Raw genomic sequence first — 22,500 nt, forward strand, 5'->3', positions numbered from 1 at the left:
TAGCTTTAGTTTGCCTTTTCACTCATCCAGTTGGATTGGTCGAACCAGTGCAAAGACAAAGAATTAATGCTCATGGCCTCATTGAACAAACAGTGGACAAACCGTTGTAACGCGTATGGATAGGCGTCCCAAACGGCATAGTGTAGTAATACGGCCAACTCGATGTTTCACTGGGGAATCCGTTCGCGCCTGTCCACCAGTATCTCACCGTGCACAGGGCCACGGCTCGCAACAGGGCATTACCATACCTGCTGCACTGTGGTCACTGTTGCTTTTCTCTTCACGGCCCCACTTGCGCTTTTCAGGCTAATCTCTGGTAACAAAGGAGCGACTCAAAGTTGTTGCCACGTTGTTTAACTAATGATATGCAAACTGGGGTGGCGGGGACGGGAGGGGGGGGACCTGCGAGGGAACCGGTGGGGGGGGCGGCACTTCGGCTGTGAATCACTTTCAATTCTGGAAGTCATTCAAACCACAGACGAGAGTAAACATGTCTGCAGACGGGCAGTGAAGTATGTTTTTAGGAGATGAGGAATGATTGAACAGTTCGACGTCCGTGCGTCTAGACGCGCAGAGTGCGCACAGGGGGAAGTGGAGATAGACAACTAAAGAGACATTTGATGAATCTCCGTCCACTCGAAGCGACCGTCTGGCTCCTCTCTGATCAGCCGAGGTGAGGAGAGGTGTGTTTGCGGGTGAGACACAGGGGACACACGGAATAGAGGTAGGCTGATTAAAATGGCATGCCGACCATTGAATTGTTTGAATTGAGTTGGTCGCCGTCGTGAACAGCCGCTGCTCCCTGCGGCAACAGCCCAGTCTTTAACTTCAAATTACATCTACTTTTGTTAGCTAATTGTTAATTAATTGATGTCCGTGGTATTGTTGTTATATATATATATATATATATATATATATATATATATGCCTGTTATTATGTAGTAAGTCCGAACATCGTTGCTGGCCATTAATTGCAAGACTACATCGCTGTCATCAGTATACGGAAATTACTTATGTTATGATAATTCCACAATGAATCAATCATGACAGCCACATCTGATTCATTTCGATGTGCACGGACTTTCACAGGCAACCGGCACACACATGTCCAACGCGTTACGGTTACGCATTGGACGGCTCTCACCATATCAGAGCCGCGCCATATAACGCTTTAATCTGGAATGCGTTATTATGAACCGAATGCGTTATATGAACCGACTAATTCACCTTATTCCACATGTCCCGGGCCAGGGCGCTAGATCCTGAGGGGGGATGTATGTGTGGGGTGTGTATCAGGTGGGCTGCTCCAGCTGGAGGTGGAGCCACGGCTGAATGAGCCATTCCTAAAGCCTGATTCACACCAGTACGCTCCATTCACATTCCAGCTCCGAGCCTCATTCACACACTCGCAGGATACGTGTCAGCAGCCGTCGGGAGAACACTTCTCTCACTTACTGACTCACTCGAACACGTACAAGAGTTAAAAACATGGATTTACCGCGTCGCGCAAACTCTCGGATGTATCTGGTGCCGAACGCGGTTTGAATCGGTGGTTTTCGTGTCCTCTGGATCTATCATGTGGGCTCTTCCTAAAGGTGACTCCTTAGCCCCTCCGCGGACACCCGTCGCATCCAAGAGCGCAACACGGGAGTATATTCTTAACCCGCTCGAGATCCCAGGCATCGAAATGATACTTACTCGTAAGTAGAAACCCAAATTGAATATCATATCTATTCATAAAAAAATAATTGTAACGCACATTCAACTAACGGATACATTAAGCACGTCTGTCCGTATCGGAGTGCTGAAGTTGGTTATTAATGAGGTCGAGTTTATTAAAATCTTAGGGTAGTTTTTCTGAATCCTGTCGCTAAGCGAACTCAATCTGAAGGAGATCTGGTGAGCGCAGCATCGCTGCGGGCTGTCAGACAACCCTCTGTGGAGAGCGGACACTGCTCCCAGGGGACGGGGATAAGTGGAAAAAACCTGGTTTGGCTTTCTTCTCCCATCTCCATGTGGTGGATGTATTGCACATTTATAACTGTGGGTCAACTAAGTGCAATACCGTTGCCTATGCGTTTGCGGTTTTATGTTTTACAACGCCTGCTCCTGCGCTCTCAAAGGCTGCGTTTAGTCAGAGGGACTCGATGGCCTTTTTGCCCGGACCTTTTGAGAGGAGCAGCGTCTGTTGAGTGCTCAATGCGGCCTTATTTTAAAGACGACTTTGGAGACGAAGGTGACAATTTTCTTTACCCTCGGCTGTTTGCCCGAGGGAAACCTGCCTCCGTAGGTTTTAGAGGGACTACGTTACCCCCTGCTTTAATGTCCTTTAAGACCAGCCCATATTCAGCTGGCTCGGCCAACGAGCAGCAGTATAACCAGGGACTTGTATATACCAATTGCTTCTTATGGTTTAAACTTTATTTCCACCGTTAATTTATCTTTTCAAAAAAGTAAACCGACCATAACACCGACTTCCTGTCTGTCTTCCTGCCATGCATTGGCTGGAGGGTCTGGCCTTTGCTGCAGCATCCATCTGCGCTTCTTTTGTCAAACAGGATGTATGCTGGGGCCTTATCTGAAGGATTTATATCCACAGTCACACACACGCACACACACACCACACACACACACACACACACACACACACACACACACACACACACACACACACACACACACACACACACACACACACACACACACACACACACACACACACACACCCTGTCCTCTGAAGAAACCCAGGTATCTCAGTGTTTGTGCTCTCAACCCATCCTTTTTTTCCCCTGGCCGCAACTTTGACTTGATGTTGATCAGCACGCAGCCGGGTTATCATTGTCACTGTCTATCGTTGGTTTGATGGTTGCGGGGGCCAGGGCCGGTTCCCCCACCCCCTCCTGATGGGTCAGGGTGGAGGGCCGTAGGGGTGAAGAGGGCCGTGGTTCTGGTCACCTGATCTGAGGAGTGGTGGAGCTCTGAGAGACCATAAATCTGTCATCAGGGGAGCTGGGAGACCTTTTGAGTTAGCCCTGCGTTGATCCATCTGGGCCAGCTGTCTCTCTCTCTCTCTATCTCTTTCTCTCTCTCTCTCTCTCTCTCTCTCTCTCTCTCTCTCTCTCTCTCTCTCTCTCTCTCTCTCTCTCTCTCTCTCTCTCTCTCTCTCTCTCTCTTTATATCTCTCTTGGTCTCCCTCTCTCTCTTTATTTCTTTCGTTACATCTCTCTTGGTCTCTCTTTCTCTTTATATCTCTCTTTGTCTCTCTCTTGATTTCTCTATCTCGTTTTTCTTTTTCTTTTTCTCTTTCTCACTGTCTCTCCTTGTTTCTCACTGTCCCTCTTTCTCCCTCTCAGTTTCCATCTCTTTATTTTTCTATGCTGCCACTCTTGCATGGCGGCCTGTGTATGTGTGTGTCAGCTGACAGGTGGTGGGTATGTGGCGTGGTACTATGGAACTGCATGCTTCGTTACAACAATCTCCTGGTCTGTGTGAGCCTGTGTGTATGTGTGTGTGTGTGTTGTGTGGGTCCTCGGGGGATTGGATCCTTCAACCAGCCAGATGGCGGTGTTCTGGTTGTTCTGGCCCGACCGTCTCACGTTGCTCCTCCGTGAAGACCGCGGAGGAAGGACAGATGAGCCCCCCCCACCCGACACCCCCTCAAACCACGCCGTGTTGACATTCCTCCGTGGGACTCACTCCGACCAGCCTCCTCCGCTCCATCCCCTGTCGCCACGGAGACGACGATATGCTAGGTCTAGACGCGACCTTAGCGGTTCTCTTGTCCGGACCGCCGTCGGCCCCAGGAGCTGCCTTTAGTTCTCCTTCTCACCTGTCTGGCCCTTGAGACGCGGAGGGCGCCACGCTGGAGGTGATAAGAACCTTCTGATGGGGCTTGTTACACTGTTTGACAGCCTACACTCCCAGACCCCTCCCCCCCCCCCCCCCGCCCCGCCGGTAAATACGGATAAGATAAACCCTGATAACGGGGGAACCCGATTGGTTGGTGAGTCGGCCCTAATCGGAGGACTTCAAAGCCTTCATTAGTTGTATTGAGATGGCTGACCTCCGGCCTGCCGTGTACAGAGCAGAGAGTCTTTGAGGTGAGGGGCAGATTGCTTTGTTTGCTGGAGCCGGCTCAACCCACGACGCCCACGTGGACCCGGGAGCCGCCGGGACCCAGGCCAGACCACAACCTGCCTCCGCCGCACTGGAGGGGAACTCTGGCCGCCGATTGTGAGAACTTCCTGTCACAGGAAGAGAGAGAGAGAGAGAGAGAGAGAGAGAGAGAGAGAGAGAGAGAGAGAGAGAGAGAGAGAGAGAGAGAGAGAGAGAGAGAGAGAGAGAGAGAGAGAGACAGACGAGGGGGGAGTGGAGTTGAACTGAGAGTAGAGGGAAGAAGTAGGAGAGCGAAAGAGAGGGAAGGAGGGATAGAAAGAGACAGAGCGAGCGAGGGGGGGAGCTGAGTTTAAATTAGAGTAGAGGGATGGATAGAGAGAAAGAGGGAGAAGGGGGGAGCGGAGTTGAACGGAGAGTAGAGGGAGGGTGAGAGAAAAGAGGGGAGGAAGAAGGAGGGAGCAGAGTTGAACTGAGAAGAAGGATGGGAAGAAAAATCAAGAGAGAAGGAGGGAGAGAGAGGAGATGGGGAGAGCAGAGTTGAACTGAGAGAGAGATGAGAGAAAGACCACAGGGTGCTTTTTTGGGGGTAATTTTAGATCTGAACAGTGGACATAGGGGGTTAGGATTAGGTCCAACCCCGACCCCCCCCCCCCCCCCCCAATCCCCCCCCCCTGCAAGCAGTTCAATTTTGGCTGCATCAAAATAAACCCCCGCCCCTTGTGATCCGTCTGAGATCTCTATTAGGATTACGCTCCCTCGGTGCTGCTCCCTCTCTCTACCCTCCATACGGCTGTCTTTCACCGCTGTAAAATCAGCCTTGACACACATCGAGCACACACAGACACACACACACACACACACACACACACAGACACACATTGCCTGGACCAGAACACATACATGCTCACACGCACGCACACCCACCCACATGCACACCTGCACAAACACAATGCCTGGACCTCGGACACACGTACACACACAAACACTGCCTGGACCAGGTAACACACTCATACAATCTCACACACACGCATTCGCACCCACCTCAAGGGTTTCCCGTCGGTCTGTTCATATCAGCCAAGTCAAATATAATGCCACAATGTCGTTGCAGCGGTTTGGAAACCCCCCTGAGATCTTAGGAGAACTGTTTCCTCGATAACTGTTGAAGCCATAAAACGTTGTTTCGCAGACAGAGACCCGGGGACCTGGATGTGTTTCGGTCCGCCGGTCATGGGACTGGAGTCGCCGCTCTGGCGTTTTATAGTTTCACCTTCACGTGCGCTTCTGAGACCTCCGGTTCAAACGACTGTGCTGCTGGGGGCCACACGTGCGTGTCTGAATTGTGATATGTGTGGCTGGATGTAGTGTGTGACTGCATGGGATGTGTGTTTCTGTATGTGATGTTTGTTTCTGTATGGAGTGTGTGCCTGTATGGGGCATGTGTCGGTATTTCATGTGAATCTGTCTTGAGTTGTGTGTGTATGAACAGAGAAATGTAGTTTTGTCTCTCTGTAGTTTTGTCTCTTCAGCAATATTAAACATCAGTTAATTCGGAGAAAGGGATAGAAAGATAAAGATAGGTTAAAGATAAAGTGTTCAGTGTTTATACATACACAAGCATTTTCTGTGTGTGTGTGTGCGTGTGCATGTGTGTGTGTGTGTGTGTGTGTGTGTTTGTGCATGCGTGTGTGTGTGTGTGTGTGTGTGTGTGTGTGTGTGTGTGTGCGTGAGTGTGTGTGTGTGTGTGTGTGTGTGTGTGTGTGTGTGTGTGTGTGTGTGTGTGTGTGTGTGTGTGTGTGTGTGTGTGTGTGTGTGCATGTGTGTGTGTGTGTGTGTGTGAGCACAGATGCTGCTGGAATGTCCATGCTGGGTCAACCTCCCACTGTTGGGGATAAAACAGCAGAGAGAGAGAGAGAGAGAGCACAGGGCAGTCTTTTCTGTTATTTCTGGTTCAGCTGAAGATCTTTTTGAGGACGTTGGAGCATCGGTTTGTGCTCCAAACAGTGAGGCACCTAATTACAAGATAACCAGATGTACGGGAGGAATGTGTGGCGGCATAGCATAAGCCGGCGTTTTCAAAAGAACTGCCCGCAAGGAACAGCATGTCAGTGTGACACACCACGACCTCGGACCAGAGGAGGAACTGATGTTACTCAACGTCCCTCCTTCTTTAATCGCTAGCCAACAGAAGGCGGGGGGGGGGGGGGAGAAAAAGCCGGCCTAGCCAACTGACAAGTGCTTCAATATTGCGGTGAGTCTCATTGTGTCCTGCCGCTACGACGACGTTAGCTAGGTACACACAATCGCCGGAGACGTTGTTTGCCTTGGCCGGCTCCCCGCCGATTCTCCGGGCCCCAAGACAAGCCAGGGTGGGGCTTCTTCAGGGGCCGGGTGGTCTCAGAGAGGGAGGTTGTCTCTTCCTGTGAGGGAAGCAGGAAGAGGAAGTGAGGTCGTTGCCTGGCTAGGGATGAGGAATATGGGGTGGAATGGTGTGAAAGTGCAGAATATAAAGGATGCACACCCTTTAAAACCCAGAATGGTGAGGGCGAGCATCAGGGCGACGAAGTGAAATGGTCTATGTTCAATTATTTTATCTTATTTAATTCAGACTCTTTTCTGTCTCACCATAAGAATGCAACGGTGTGTGTGTGTGTGTGTAAGCTTGTCGTTCTATTGTTAGGTTGTTTGTGCCAGATGCCCCTGTCCGCTTCCTGCAGGCAAACAAAAGACATATTTTGAGTGTGTAGTATGAGTAGAGAACTCGCATCACCTTAGAATATATATTTAATGACTATTATTTAGTATTATATTATCATACTTTCATACAATATTCGGGGTCACCAGCCATAAGTAATTCTCATAGCTGTCACAGGGTAACATAAGTTTTAAGAAATAGGTAGTAGCTGAACTGGACCACTTCTCCAACTAATCCTGGCTTTAAACCGTAGCAGACCCCAGAGCTCGTCTTTGAGATGTGTTGGGTGGCAGGGAGGTCCATGTTGGCTTGTCTTTGATATTCATTACAATCGTTCAAATGTCTCCTTATTGGTTTGCGCTTAAGCATGAGTTTGGCCTTTGCAAACACACACACACGCACGCACACACACACACACACACACACACACACACACACACACACACACACACACACACACACACACACACACACACCACACACACACACACACACACACACACACACACACGCACACATGCATGCGTACGCATCCCACAACCCCCATGCGACATGCCGGCCCCTAAGAATGTTAGGTGTTCGTTCATTCACAATTTACTCTGGAGACACCGGTACTGGCCCCAGCAAACACCACCGCAGAAAACCTAGGGGATCTCAGCCAGTCAAGAGAGAGAGAGAGAGAGAAGCTGGCCTCTATTGTAACACAAATGAGCTGTAAAAAATGTCTGTTAATGCTGTTTGACACCCGTTTACATGCTGGTGTCACCGGGCTGGCTCGAGGAATTCCTGGCGCGCTGGGGAGGGAGAACTGTGTCTTGCTCGCGTCACACCTTGTTGCCAGAGCTGTGTCTGCCGTCTGGGCTTGTTGTTGGTATGTAAATGCTTGTGTACGCTTCAAGCTCAGACTCTGGGCACCCTCTAAGGGCCGCCGCCTGGTTCGTTTCTTCTTGCCTCTCTCCGTGTCTCTCCCTCGCTGAGAGTCCGTTACCTGGTCGCTTCATCGTCAAGGTTTAGCATTTTATCCGCCATCTGTCCTTCTCCTATCCGTCTTATTATTTCTTCGCTCTTTTTCTATCGTTTCCTTGTCTTGCTGTCTCTTTATCGTTCCTTCTTCCTCTCTTTCTGTCTGTCTTGTGTTCAAACCAAACAAATCAACTTGTGGTCCTCCTTCTGTGGTCACTACACGCTGCTTTTTTTTCTGCTTTCGTGTGTCCAAAGTTAGAAATGGGAGCCATTCCATTTAGCTCTGAAATGAGGTGGAACCTTTCTCTCTCTCTCTCTCTCTCTCTCTCTCTCTCTCTCTCCCTTTCTATCTCTCTCTTGTTGTACTAAGGAGGGAGCTAACCATCTGCATCCCTTAACCAATAATTAGTGAAATCACACTCAGTCGCAGACTCTCCCACTCGAAGGGAAAAGGGATATAAACACGTGGTAATCGGCGATAGCAAAGATTGCACCCAGGATTCAACCACAGTATTTGAGGTCAACTTGTGTAAACTTGAGTTTGTCTGCAACGTTTGCACTTACACTGTTCACACCTTCTGTAAACAGGGTCTTTAAGGATGTCTAGAACTACGTAGCTTCCGTAGCAGCAGTTCATTCTCAATATGGAGCTAGTACCATACTTGATGTTCTCCCACCGTAAAGTCACACACTCCTTCGGGATCAGAAGCCGGTGATGGAGGGGGGGGGGGGGGGGGGGGGGGGGGGGGGGTGGGAGTCCACGTCTGCCGTCTTGGTTGTCCAAACTTGTGTCCTGTGGAGCATTAGCCAATCAGAAGAGACCATCATCGGCTGCCATTTGGCATATACGATCTAAAGAGCTTCTGCAGATAATAGGGAGGACCCCCACTCCAATACACACACACACACACAGTAAACCCTAGCCTCCACTCTGGGGTACTTAGCAGAACAAGCCCAAATGTCACACCCCCTGCCAAGGAGGGAGGGGGCTGTCAGTCAGCCCTTGACAATATTGTCAACACACTGTAAATGAGATGCTGGACACTTCTCAGTGTCCGGACAGTCATGTGTGTGTGTAAAAGAAGGGTGTGTGTGTGTGTTAAATAAGTGTTTCTGCGTGTGTGTTAAAGAAGTGTTTGTGTGTATGTGTTTGTGTTTGTGTTTGTGTGTGTGCTGGGGTGCCTGTTTTCACAAATTGCGTAAAGGGTGCTTTTGAATCTGAGCTTTACTGGGCCGTGTGTGTGTGCCTGTGTGTGTGTGTGTGCGTGTGTGTGTGTGTGTGTGTGTGTGTGTGTGTGTGTGTGTGTGTGTGTGTGTGTGTGTGTGTGTGTGTGTGTGTGTGTGTGTGTGTGTGTGTGCGTGTGTGTGTGTGTGTGTGTGTGTGTGTGTGTGTGTGTGTGTGTGTGTGTGTGTGTGTGTGTGTCGTGTGCATCATTTGAGGGGCGAGAGAGATGGCTAAAAAAGGGGAAAGGGTTCATGTCTGGAAAGCAAATCAATTGTCTGGTGTACATCTTTTGCTGTTAGACTTGATCATATGTTTGATCTACTTTCAGATTTATAGTAGCTGTGTATATCTATTTTCAAGATGTTTGAGGTTATGTTGGGATGTATTTCACTCTCTTTCCCTCCCACCGGCCCGACAGATGTCCTGATGAAGTGATAAACTCTTGTGTCCCACATGGCCTCACCCCCCTCTCTGTCTGTCTCCCGTATCTGCAGAGATAGAAGCCAAGGAGGCGTGCACCTGGCTGAGGGCTGCAGGGTTCCCCCAGTACGCACAGCTCTATGAAGGTATGGACCCCCAACGTGATCACAACCACCAACATAAGACTCCTATCAGAGCCCCAATGATTCTCCTATTGGATCTCCGCCATCATACTCACGTCAGGCTCCATTAAGACCCCCCATCATACTCCTATGAGACCCCCCCCCCATCATACTCTCATCAGACTCCATACAGAACCCCCCTCATGCTCCTATGAGACCCTTTACCGACCATGCTCCCATCAGACTTCTATCAGAGCCCCTTCATTCCATGAAGCACTAGGGACGTTGAAGTGATTCTTCTCTGTTGAAGAATTAGATATAAATGTCGTTTTATCTGCCCTCTTATTTCAATGCATGGGGTCCTGCTTTTCCTGGAGATTATAATTTTCCCTTGGTATGCATTTTATTTAATCTAACACTGTAGCACGTTTGAACAAGCATTACTTATAATCTAACACGGTGAGAAATTATCCCAGAGTCACGGCGTTTGGTTCTCATGGAGGTGTTAATACAGTGGATTGTTTATGTTGCTGTGTCGTTGCAAAGGTTTCCAAATTAAACACATGGACTGCTTTACAGTCACCAGTAGCCAAAGAAATACATGATAGTGATAGTTATCATGTATTTCATTATAGTTCCTTCAGACGGGATAAATATATGTTTTTTAAGCTAATTGTTGAGAATTGTTCTGTAAAATAATTTTCAAAACCTTGAGATACACAGACAAACAAACACACACACACACACACACACACACACACACACACACACACACACACACACACTCCAGAACATTCCTGAGGAGTAAGGTAGGAGTTGACACTTGGCATCAATGCATTACTTCACCGAGCAGGTAGATAAACAACTAAATCCCTCTTCATAATCCTGACCACAGCTCACACTAGATAAACACTCACACCAAACAAGAACTTACTAGTTTTAAAGTAAAACCCACAGCCAGAATCTGTACAGGGACAATGCTCCACCTCTTCCTCTACTTTCAAATGAACATTGACCGAACGCAGTTAACCATACCTTAGACTAGAGAGTGACTGGCCCCTCTATAGTGCAATATGCACAGTATTTATACAACCACGGGCCCCCATCAGACACTGAGTTTTAGTAGCCTCGGGCGGCTTTTTAAAGTGTTTCCAATGACAGTGCAGTGTTTTTTCCTCACCGCTTTTGCCTTGCTGAGCCCCTTGTGATAAAAGACCTAGCAAGCTGCTCTTTTTTTTTTTTTGTAGGCAGAAACTTAAAGAAAAAGGCAGTGAGCTGCGCACTGCATATTTTCAGGTTGCAAAATGCCCTTTGTCTGATCGGGAACCACGGGCAGCCAGCCCTCTAAATGTTGCTGGTTCTATTCCCAGAGAACCTAGCTGGCTGTGCCAGAGTTAGGTCTTCAGCGTTTCTATTCCTTCCTTTCTTTTTTCCCTTAGACGGGGGGGATAAAGCTAAGACAGCATATCACACACTCACATTCAAACACACTCTGAAACCCCCATTTATCCAGATCTGCTGCCAGCTTAGTCACAGCCAGCTATGGAATTTGAACACAGACTCATCGTGAAGTTTTTTCTCTCTCCCCTTTTCTTCCCTTGTATCCAAAAGACAATTTATTCCCCCCGCCCCCCACCCACACCCCCTGTGTCTGTTGTGTGGTCAGGTTCAGGGAGGATAAGCTCACAAAGATAGCCCCGCGGGTCACTCAGTACAGTACTGCCGAGGTGCGTGTCTCCCCTCTGACGGGTGGGTGGTCAGGGTCTTATCGCTGCCGACGCACCACCGAGGCCAGTGGCTATCAGAACGCGGTTGACTCGTCACCGTGTGAGACTCAAAGCGTTGGGCACGCCACCTGCGTTCACCTAGAGATCACAGATCCTGGCGATAGAACCGCTCATTCCTGCCGTTAAGCAGTAGGAATGGTAACATTCCCTGTGGAAGAGCTGCATTACTCACTGTAAACACACAATGCAGTTGACTACTTGGTATTATTAAGTCAATGGCAGATGTTTTTTTCCCCAAGCAACTTGAATTTGTTTCGAATATATTAGAATGTACCTTGTTAAGAAGTGCTTATACTGTAACAGTTGAAGAAATATTGCTGATTATAATTTAAGTTTGTAGAAATGTAAGAACTACCACGCACGACCGTGGCAGTGGCGTAGTGGCGATGATATCAAGAGTTTGGAAGGCCTGAGTGTTTAGTGCCATTCCTCCATCGACGCCCCCCTCGCCCCCATCTAACCCTTACCCCACTTCACCCCACCCCACCCCTCACCTCCTCCCCCCCTCACCTCCTCCCCCCCTCACCTCCTCCCCCCCTCACCTTCTCCACCCCTCCGCAGAGGTCTAAAAGCAAGCTGCAGCTGTGTTTGTTTGGCCTGCTAAGACGCTACTTCCTCTCCGAGCTGTGCAGCCCGGCTGGGTGGGGGCAGGGGGGGAAGGGTGGAGGACCCCATTCATATTGAGAGGAGGGTGGGGGAGGCTGAGAGGGAGGGGGAGGTTGGTGAGTGGGGGGGGGGAGGGTATCTTAAGCTATATCTAAGCACAGGGATCTTATCAGTGGTAGGAATATGATCTTGTTAATCTTGCGTTGTCTGTCTGTCTGTCTGTCTGTCTGTCTGTCTGTCTGTCTGTCTGTCTGTCTGTCTGTCTGTCTGTCTGTCTGTCCCTCTCTCTCTCTCTCTCTCTCTCTCTCTCTCTCTCTCTCTCTCTCTCTCTCTCTCTCTCTCTCTCTCTCTCTCTCTCTCTTTCCCTGTCTGTTCTGTGTCTCTACCACGTTATTGGTCCAGACGCCCAGTTCCCGATCGACATCTCCTCCGTCACCAGAGATCACGACTTCCTGGACCGAGACGCCATCGAGGCGCTCTGCAGGTGAGCCTCCGAACAAAACCTCCCTCTCTCCTCTCCCTCTCTCTATCTCTCTCTGTCTTTTTCTCCCACTGTCTCCGCCTCTTTGTTTCCATCTCTATTTCTTTATCTCCCTCTCTCTCTCTCTCTCTCTCTCTCTCTCTCTCTCTCTCTCTCTCTCTCTCTCTCTCTCTCTCTCTCTCTCTCTCTCTGGCTCTCTCTCTCTCTCTCTGGCTCTCCTGTATGGGTTGTTCTTTTCACCTTATATTTCTTCTCTCTTAGTTTCCTTTTCCGTTATCGCCTGATTTTCCCTCAAATGACTCATGCTGGCTGAGCTTCAAAGTGGGGCGTGATCGAGGTTTCTGATCCAATGAAAGAGGAAGAAGATAAGAGGCTCAGATCCATCTGAGCCTTTTTACACACACACACACAGACACACCAAACAATCTCACATTTATACAGACACACACACTCTCACACACATAAACACACATATGTTGTAAAAAACACCCACACAACTCGCATACAGACACAGAATCTCATATTTACACACAAAGACAAAAACACACACTCACACACACACACACACACACACACACACACACACATGCAACTTCAAAAACACTCAGACACTTAGATAAAAACACAGAATCTCACATTTACACACACAGACACACTCACACACGCACGCTCTCAAAACACCCAGACACGGGCATAAAAACACAGAATCTCACATTTACACACAAGAATGTACACACACTATCTCTCTCACACACACACAGTCTCATGCAACGACTCATGTTGCTGTGGTTTGGGAGTCGATATGGGTGGAATACCTCTGAAGGCTCTGAAAACTCCCCTCTTCTCGTGCCGATCAATCGCTCAGAGGTCCAGTCAAGCACTATTTTAGTGACAAACGGAAAAGGATTTCAATTGGTTTCTTGGCTGTGCTTCATTATGTGATAACAACACACACATATAAATAAATATATATTTATGAATCAGTATTACCACTAAAACTATAAATGTGAACAATAGTCAGTCAAATCCCAGTAACAGCTCAGCCTCTGGAGGGTAAAGGGATATAAACACATCATAACCTACCATAGAAACTCCACCCGGGTTTGATTCAGCAGTATACATTTAATGCAGTCCTGATGAAAATCACATTTCCAACCAAATCGAAAGGGATGAGTTGTGTTCGGCACATTGTAAAGTTACACATCAACTGCCAAAACGCGAAAACCCCTATTGATATTGGTGGGGCGTGTGTGAGGGGAGGGGGGGGTGGGGGGGGAGGGGTAAGCCACGAGTGGTCCCTGGGTCCGTTTGTGTGTTGTGGCCTATGGCCCAGGCTCCAAGCACCCAGTCTGTAATGACTATTTAATGGACTGGGCTCCTTTATCAGGCTCCAGCTGTAGACCACAGCAGGGGTCTCCCCCTTCGCACATCTGGAAGACATCATCCCACCACCCCGTCTCGTCTCCTGCCAAGCCAGACCCCCCCCCCCCCCCCCCCCCACCCCATCCCCTCCCTCCACAGCACAAGTTCCCTCTTCCATCCTTCCATGCCTCCCCCCGCCCCCCCCCCCCATTGTTGTCACACGATCTGCCCTCCAGAGGGAGAACCCCCCCCCCCCATCTCCGCCCAGCGCCCCTCCCCGCCAGGTGGCTGGAGGAGGAGAGGGGGGGGGGGGGGGGGGGGGGGTAAGCTGCTCCCCCAGCAGTTCTCTTTGCCCCAGTCCACCACTCTTCCTTTTCCCTCTCCCTCTCCCTCTCTCTCTCTCTCTCTCTCTACTTCTGCTTGCCTCTTCTGGTGCCTTTTATTTCTCCCCTTTCTCTCTCACTTTCTCTCTCTCTCGGTTTACCTCTTCTCTTCCTAATTCTACTTTGTTGTTCCTTTTCCTCCTCCCTCTCTTGCTCTCTCTTATCCCTCAAGTCATGTTTTAAGTCCCAATCCTCCCACATGTTCCCCACTGGTTATTCTTGTGAGACGCAGTGTGACCCTTCATTGCTCCTCCACCCTCCCTCCCTCTTCTTCTCCCTCTCCACCTCTCTCTCCCTCTCTCTCTCTCTCTCTCTCTCTCTCTCTCTCTCTCTCTCTCTCTCTCTCTCTCTCTCTCTCTCTCTTTGTGTGTGTGTTTCTCTCTCTGTCTTTCCGTCTTATGTTTGGGCTCCTTCACTCACCAGCTCATTACTACCTCTTTTCTCTCCCCTCTCTTCTCCTTCCGAGCCTCTATTCTTTCTTTCTCTCTGTCACCTCTTTCCTCCTTCCCTCCTTCCTGTTTCCTGTCGCTCTTATGTTAGCTGTGGTAGGGGTTAAAAAGGTCTCCGGTTGAAATATGTGATTGTCGAAAGGCTTGTTTTTAACTTGTGTGTGTGTGTGTGTGTGTGTGTGTGTTTGTGTTCACAGGAGGCTGAATACCCTCAACAAATGTGCTCTCATGAGACTAGAGATAACGCCACAGAGAAAGAGAGTAAGTGGCCTTGCGCAAGCCAACACCCACACACACACACACACCCACACACACACACACATACTCAAACACTCACACGCATACATTTTCACTGCCATGTACTTATATTTTAAATGAATTTGTCTACTTTGTACCAATTTAATGTTTAACAGTGATTTGGGCTTTAAATCGCACTCTATGCCTCAATTTTCATTGGAGCTGTTGCAAGAACCACCAAAACAAACATTCATACTCACACAAATACACCCACATAGTGCAAACACACACGTAGGCACACACATCTAATAACAACGTGAGGTTGTTCAGGCATATTGCTCATAAAACGTAAGAGCACACAAACACACACACACAAACACAAATGTAGGCACACACATTGAATAAAAAAGCGAAGATGTTAAAGTACGTATATTGTCCTAAAACGAAAGAGCATACACACACACACACACACACACACACACACACACACACACACACACACACACACACACACACAACACACACACACACACACACACACACACACACACACACACACACACACACACACACACACACACACACACAAAAAAACACACAAACACACACAAACACACACGTAGGCACACGCATAAAATAAGTAAGTGGGTTGTTTAGGCATAATGTTCATTACACATTAGAACACACACACAACCCACCCAAAGCGTCCCTCTTCCCCCACCTTGTATATCTGAGTGCCAAACCTGACTAAGGGCCACAGGGTAGAGCAGTTTCCTCTCATCTCGACGGTGCTGTATTCCCCATCGACGGCTTTGTGGTGACGGGACCCCGGGCGGGGTCGGATCGCTTTCAGGTTCAAATGAAGGGGTCTGCGTTCACTAAGGACCTCCCGCCACTTACCTTGCTCTACTCCTCAAATACTTCCTCATACCTTTTGGCCTTCCATAAAAGGAAATGCACAGAGCCTTTCCCGCGTCCCCATAAACCTTTTTTCAATGTGTGTGGTAGGGCTCGTTATTATTTCCCCTTTTTATTGAATCAAAGAAACCACAGATTCTCGATAAGTAATTATAAGGCTGTGGTTTGTTGAGAAGACATTAAAAGACGGCTGATGTACCTCAAGGGCAGATCCGTCGCGCTTAGCTATTTTCTAAGACAAGAGAGTGCTGCTTCATTCACATGTTGGGGAAAAACATCACCGATCTGCAACATCACTTCGGCTTACACAAGACCTTGCACAATGTTGGGCCATTGATGTCATCAATCCCATTCGGAGAACGAAGAATCCTGGACAGATGACACGAATGGTTAGACTTTTCAACTTTGGAAACGGAGTCGCACACCGAATTCCCCCGGCCGTATCCACGCATACAAAGCCGTGTTCTTACAATAGAGAATATCAGAGCGTGACTTCTCCTCTTGTCAAGTGAACATACGTCTAAATAGGCCGCGATTCTGTCGCACCCCCCTTTACGACCGACCAGTCTTAAAGATTTCTCCCAGACACAGCGTTTTCTCCCTCGTCTTTTAATGCCTGGATTACGACCCCCCCCCTCCCCCCTTACACTGCAGAAGGGCTGTTTGTTTAAGCCACTAAACCACGGCACCGTGGCTCAGGGTATTTCACTTTTAGACGAGAGTCCTGCAGACAGCCCCCTCAGAAGACCGAAGACCGGCACATCAAAGAGGAGGGGAGCGGGCGAAGGGCCTCGTTAAAGTGTTGTCTTTGGTTTGGTTTTATGGACTTTGGTCGCCACCTCTAACCGTGAGGAACTCACCTCTTAGGTCTCTTGAGTTCCCGTGCTCTGTGCCCTGAACCGTGTGTATGCGTGTGTGTGTGTGTGTGTGTGTGTGTGTGTGTGTGTGTGTGTGTGTGTGTGTGTGTGTGTGTGTGTGTGTGTGTGTGTGTGTGTGTGCGTGTGTTTGTCAGGGGAGGGGGCTGACCCTAGCCTGGCCGGCTGCAGGGTGAACTCTGGGGGTCATGGCAGAACGTCCTGGACTCAGCTGAACACAGATTAACTGGGCTGTGTGTGTGTGTGTGTGTGTGTGTGTGTGTGTGTGTGTGTGTGTGTGTGTGTGTGTGTGTGTGTGTGTGTGTGTGTGTGTGTGGGTGTGTGTGTGTGTGTGTGTGTGTGTGTGTGTGTGTGTGTGTGTGTGTGTGTGTGTGTGTGTGTGTGTGTGTGTGTGTGTGTGCGTGTGTGCGTGTGTGTGTGTTCGAGAGAGGTTAACAACTCGCCACTCTAAACTGAACCTATCCAACGGTTACTTTGATTGTAGAGCGTCCAAATAAGTGTTGATCGGCCCACTTTGGTTTGAAAGCAGCCCCAAGCATTGGCCCAAGAATCCACTAAACCTCTCCCCCCCCCCCCTTCCTCTCTCCCCCCAGAGCGAGGACTCAGATGAGGACGAGCCCTGCGCCATCAGCGGTCGCTGGACCTTCCAGCGGGACAGCAAGCGCTGGTCCCGCCTGGACCAGGAGCTGGAGGTCTTCTCCTCCCTCACCGGCCTGGAGTTCTCCTCCCAGCCCCACGACCAGAGCTGCTCCACCTCCGCCGCCGCCGCCGCCACCACGCCGCCGACCCTGCGGGAGGGCCACAGCTCGGAGAGCGTGCTGACGGACCTCAGCGAGCAGCCCGAGGGGGGCTCCATCCACAGCGGCGGCAGCGTGAGCGGCGGTGCCGGCAGGGCGGGCGGCGGCGACAAGAGCCGCGCCGGATCGGCCGGCCCGGCGCGGGCGTCGCCGGCGGCGGGCGCCACGCGCGCCAGCTCGGTGGCGAGCATGTGCTCCTCGTCCGGCACCGGCGGCTCGGGCTTCGCCAACGAGGACTCCACCTCGGACGGGGGGCCGCCGCCGTCCCCGCTGGAGCCGACGGGACAGTTCACCTTCGACATGCGCGGCGGGACGGGCCGCCTGGGCAGCCTGGACCGGGCGGGGGGCGGGGCCGAGGACGACGGCCTGGGGGGGGGAGGAGGAGGAGGCGGTAAGAGCACGCGCTCCCGAGCCAAGAGCTTCCTCAAGAGGATGGAGAGCCTGCGCCTGCGCTCGGCCTCTTCCTCCTCCTCCTCCTCCTCCTCCAAGAGGAAGAAGAAGCCGAGTGGCGGCAAGCTGGACATCAGCGGGCCCGTGGCGCGGCAGGGGCTGGACGACGAGAAGCTGGCCCACATGAACTGCGTGGACATCGCCAACCTCAACCACCGCAACCCGGCGCAGACCATGACGCTCAACCGCAACCGCGGCGTGCCCTACTCCACGCAGAACAGCAACGGCAGCACGGGCAGCACGGGCAGCAGCCAATCGGAGGCCAGCAGCGGCAGCACCGTCAGCACGCCCAGCCCCGTGACACGGGCGCGCAGCCACAGCACGGCGGCCGGCTCCACCAAGCGCGGGGGGATGTACCTGGAGGGCTTCGACCCCTTCAGCCTCCGGCAACAGTCCAAGACCTCCGCCGCCGCCGCCGCTGCCGCCGCCGCCGGGACCGCCGGCTCCACGCCCCCGACCCCCCCAGTCGGCCCCGGCGGCCCCGGTGGCCCCGGCGGCGGCCCCCGGCCCGGCCGGCTCCGGCCCCCGGGTCAGCGAGCAGAACCGCAGGAACAACCGCGGTGACAGCATCGCCAGCCAGCCGCCGGCCGTGGAGGAGGAGGAGGAGGAGGAGGAGCGGGAGCGCGTCATCTTCTTCTTCCTCCCCGAGGGCCACAAGCCCGGGACGTTCCCCCGGGCCCTGCAGGACGGCAGCTGCAACAACAACAACAACGAGGACAGCAACGCCAACCCGGTGGTGCTGCGGGGCGGCCGCCCCAGTCGCCGGCGGCAACGCCACGGCTCGGCGGGCTCGGCGGGCTCTGGCGGCCGACTGAGCTTCTACGACAACGTGCCCCCCCGCCGGGACGAGGAGGAGGAGGCGGCGGCGGCGGACGGACGCAAGCTGGACGAGGTGCTGCAGCGCGTCAGCGGCATGCAGCGCTTCGTCAACGCCTGGTCCGACGCCGTCGCCGGGGGGGAGGAGGAGGAGGACGAAGAGGAGGAGGACGAAGAGGAGGATGAGGAGGACGAGGAGGAGGGAGACTCGGACTCTGCGCTGGACTCGGCGTCGCCGTGCCCGTCCTCCCCACTGCAGAACCGGCTGGAGGAGCAAGGCAGCGACCAGGACAGCACCGGGAACCCCCTGGGGGAGGGCGAGGAGGGGATGCGGGAGCGGAGGGACTCGGGCGTGGGGGCGTCGCTCACACGCACCAACAGGTGGGTGGACCAGACCGCCAGCCCCGTGGTTGTGCATTTTGTGGTGTGCTCATGTGCAGGGGAGGGTTGGTATGAGTCTAGCAAATATTCATGCAAAGATGTATATCAACAAAGGACAGCAAGGCCTTCGATCCATTTATTGTAGGGCGTTGGGATCTTGATGTCTTAACGGATAAGGACTGTTCCAGGAAACAGTGTTGGAAAGGGTTCAACGTCGCAGCCTCGCTTAGTGACGAGGCGCGGATAAAACGCGGATACGGACGTTTTGGGAATGCATGCTGAACAGGCGACTGAAAAGTTTTCCTCTGGCCCAACAACAACTGTTCTGCCAAGTGCTCCCTCCGTGCCATGAATAGTCCCGGAAACAAAGCCACCTTCGAGGGAGCGAGAGACAGAATGACAAGATGAATGCCCAAAGGCAAAAGGAGGGCAAGAATTACTGATGTTAAAAAACAAAGCGAGGAATTTTCTCTTGGAAGGATATATCAGGGGACGCTTGGGGACGTCTTTCCTTACGTAACCTCCGGGATGTTTCTCGGTTTCCATGGCGATTCCATGGTTGTTCAGTTAAGCAGCGGCCCGGGGTCTGAAGTGCATTTCGGGAAGCTTCTAATTAAGGGTTCTAATTATGAGGGCCGCCTGTTAATTGATCTGTGCATAAATCAACCATCAACATAAAAACAAAACAATTAGGCTCCTGCAGTTGAAAGATGTTGAAGTTGTTGATATGTCCTTGGGTCTTTAACAATTTATGTAGAAAAGGCTTGGCTCATGAACTAGGAATTTAATAATAAAGTGTAAGGACGACGGAAAGTCAGAATGCACCCTTTTGATTCTCCAGAATTAACATTTCATCCATTCCCTCTTTTGATTTCCCCTTCTATCTCCTCCATCTCTGCTCCATCTCCTCTTCTCCATCTCCCCATGTTCATCTCCTTATCTCCTCCATCTCAACCTCCATCTCCTCCTACTCCTCATCCTCCATCTCTTCTCCCTCTCCCATCTCTCCTCCTCTTCTCTCCACCTCTCCCCCACCTCCTCCTCCTTCACCTCTCCCCCACCCTGCCCCCAGGCCTCAGAAGCTGCGCTGGCCTAGCTTCCAGAGCTCCCACCGGCCCAGCCAGGCGTCGGCCCAGCTCCAGATCGGCTGCCAGTCGGTGCTGCAGATGAACCTGCTGCAGAAGCTGTCCCTGCTGAAGCTCACCGCGCTGCTGGAGAGACACACGCCCACCAACAAGCACGGCTTCAGCTGGTAAGTGCCCACACACCCAAGACAGCAGCCTTGGTTCCGAGACTGTGTGTGTGTGTGTGTGTGTGTGTGTGTGTGTGTGTGTGTGTGTGTGTGTGTGTGTGTGTGTGTGTGTGTGTGTGTGTGTGTGTGTGTGTGTGTGTGTGTGTGTGTGTGTGTGTGTGTGTTTATGTGTGTGTGAGTGTGTGAGAGAGACAGCCGCACACACATGCTCTAAAACATGCTGCTTACATGTGGCTCATCACACCTCCGAACGGATTCCGTTTCGTTCAGCTGTCGCTCTCCCTCCCTTAACACCCCCAAATCCATCATTTTTTTCTATAAGCCCCCCCCCTCTGCCCCTTGCTCCCATGGAGCCACCTCACTCCCGTCCATCTGCGTCCCAGCACAGCCTGGTGCTGGCGGCTGGCGGGGAGACTTGAGTTACACATTCTTTTCCCAGGGATGGTAATTGCCGGGCTGGGTTGTATGTCGTGTTTTTTTTTTTGTGTTTCTTCCTCCACGGGGGCAATCAGAGCGGACGGCACGCACAGCGTTGGAATGACAGCTCGGGGCTCCGACTCGCCGCTCCCAGCAATTATCCCATGACCAGCCGCCATTTTAACGCTCACCTTAAAAACACCGGACATCATCTCACCTTCCCAATTGCCCCTTAAGTACCCAGACCTTCTTTGTCTGTCTCTCTGAATCTCTCTCTCTCTTTCCCTCTACCCCTCTCTCTTTCACTCCCTCCCTCCGTCTCGCTCTCTCTCGCTCCCTCTCTCTCTCTCTCTCTCTCTCTCTCTCTCTCTCTCTCTCTCTCTCTCTCTCTCTCGCGCGCGCGCGCGCGCTCTCTCTCTCTCTCTCTCTCTCTCTCTCTCTCTCTCTCTCTCTCTCTCTCTCTCTAGCGCGCGCTCTCTCTCGCGCTCTCTCTCTCTCTCTCTCTCTCTCTCTCTCTCTCTCTCTCTCGCTCTCTCGTGTAACCCTTAAGCCTGGTTACACTAAACACAATTTATTTTTCCCAACTGTGAAACACGGCCATCTGGGACATCTGTCGTAGTTTAGGCACGCTCATAACAACACCGGCTGTTCGCCCAACAGAAGAGCCGGCGTGCAAAAAGACACGACACAGTTGCCTGTTGCCACAACTATCTCATGAGAGCATTTTCCAGCGTTTACGCGTGATTATTAAAGATGGCGGCGACAGTTACGACCGCGTTTGCGACCTGCCGACAGTCACTTGAGTATGGTCTTTGAGCTGTAATTATTTGACACTGCCTGTCGGCTGGTCTACCCTCGCGTGACAAGTCTCACATATCCAGTGTCACCTTTCCTTAAGTGATTGTATGTTAGCTTGACCCCCCCAGGGTCCCCCCCCTCACTCACACTCCTCTTCCAATCCTTGTTTTCGTTTCTCTTTTTCCTTTGTTCCTCGTCCTTCTGGCTCTGTCCCATATCCCTCCCCCCCCCCACTTGACGGACCTGTCAACGCTGAAACCCTGCCCGCCGACCCCCCGTTAACAATTCCGCGCCGTCGTTGTGGCTTCAATCTCTTCCGTGTTTTTCTCTTTTCGTTTTCATGTCAAGTAAATTCATTAAACATTTAGAACAGAGAGTCACAGTTGCCTTCGTGTGTTCAATCAGAGTCCCGAACACCACCGCCAGCAACACTATCGCTCCCAATATGTATCTCCACCCGCTCACATTACCCCCAGCACCAGCTCCACCCCTCCTCCAGCCCAACATCACAGCCCTCCAACCCCATCTCCACCAGCGCTCCCCCTCCAACACCAGCCCCCTCTGACTCCTCCAACCCCACCCCGGCCCATACCGCCGCCACCCGCCGCCACCAAACAGAAACGGCATTATATCTCCCTTGACGCTCCCGGGGGAGTTATGAGCGTCTTATGACGGAGCCCGAGGCCTGCGGAGCGGCTCTCTGGGACACAGAGAAGCCTCTTGTTTGCTCCTGGCGGCGGCGCATAGTCAGGATTCCAGGCTGGGAGCGTAACAGGGCAGCCTCCTTCAGCACGGGGGGCTGTGGAGCCGTGTGACAACACCGCCTGACAGACGCCTGTACGCAGGCACACCGCTGTCGCCAACGCCCATACCTCACGCACACCTCAGGCCCACACACACAGACACACACACACACACACACACACACACACACACACACGCGCACACACACG

At 51.7% G+C, this 22,500-nt stretch overlaps 1 protein-coding gene across 1 annotated transcript in view; it reads left to right on the forward strand.

Annotated features, from left to right (window-relative positions):
• The first annotated feature begins 1,245 nt into the window (after nt 1–1,245).
• The window catches only part of LOC132453728 (rho GTPase-activating protein 7-like), a 23,586-nt gene continuing 2,331 nt past the window's right edge, over nt 1,246–22,500 (forward strand). The window contains exons 1-7 of the mRNA XM_060046673.1: nt 1,246–1,700; nt 9,491–9,562; nt 12,334–12,415; nt 14,804–14,867; nt 17,230–18,404; nt 18,451–19,080; nt 20,153–20,332. Coding sequence (XP_059902656.1) covers nt 1,577–1,700; nt 9,491–9,562; nt 12,334–12,415; nt 14,804–14,867; nt 17,230–18,404; nt 18,451–19,080; nt 20,153–20,332 — 2,327 coding nt within the window. The 5' untranslated portion in view covers nt 1,246–1,576. The remainder of the gene's footprint in view (nt 1,701–9,490; nt 9,563–12,333; nt 12,416–14,803; nt 14,868–17,229; nt 18,405–18,450; nt 19,081–20,152; nt 20,333–22,500) is intronic.

This window comes from Gadus macrocephalus, chromosome 3, assembly GCF_031168955.1.
Source record: "Gadus macrocephalus chromosome 3, ASM3116895v1".
In the NCBI taxonomy this organism is placed as follows: Eukaryota; Metazoa; Chordata; class Actinopteri; order Gadiformes; family Gadidae; genus Gadus; species Gadus macrocephalus.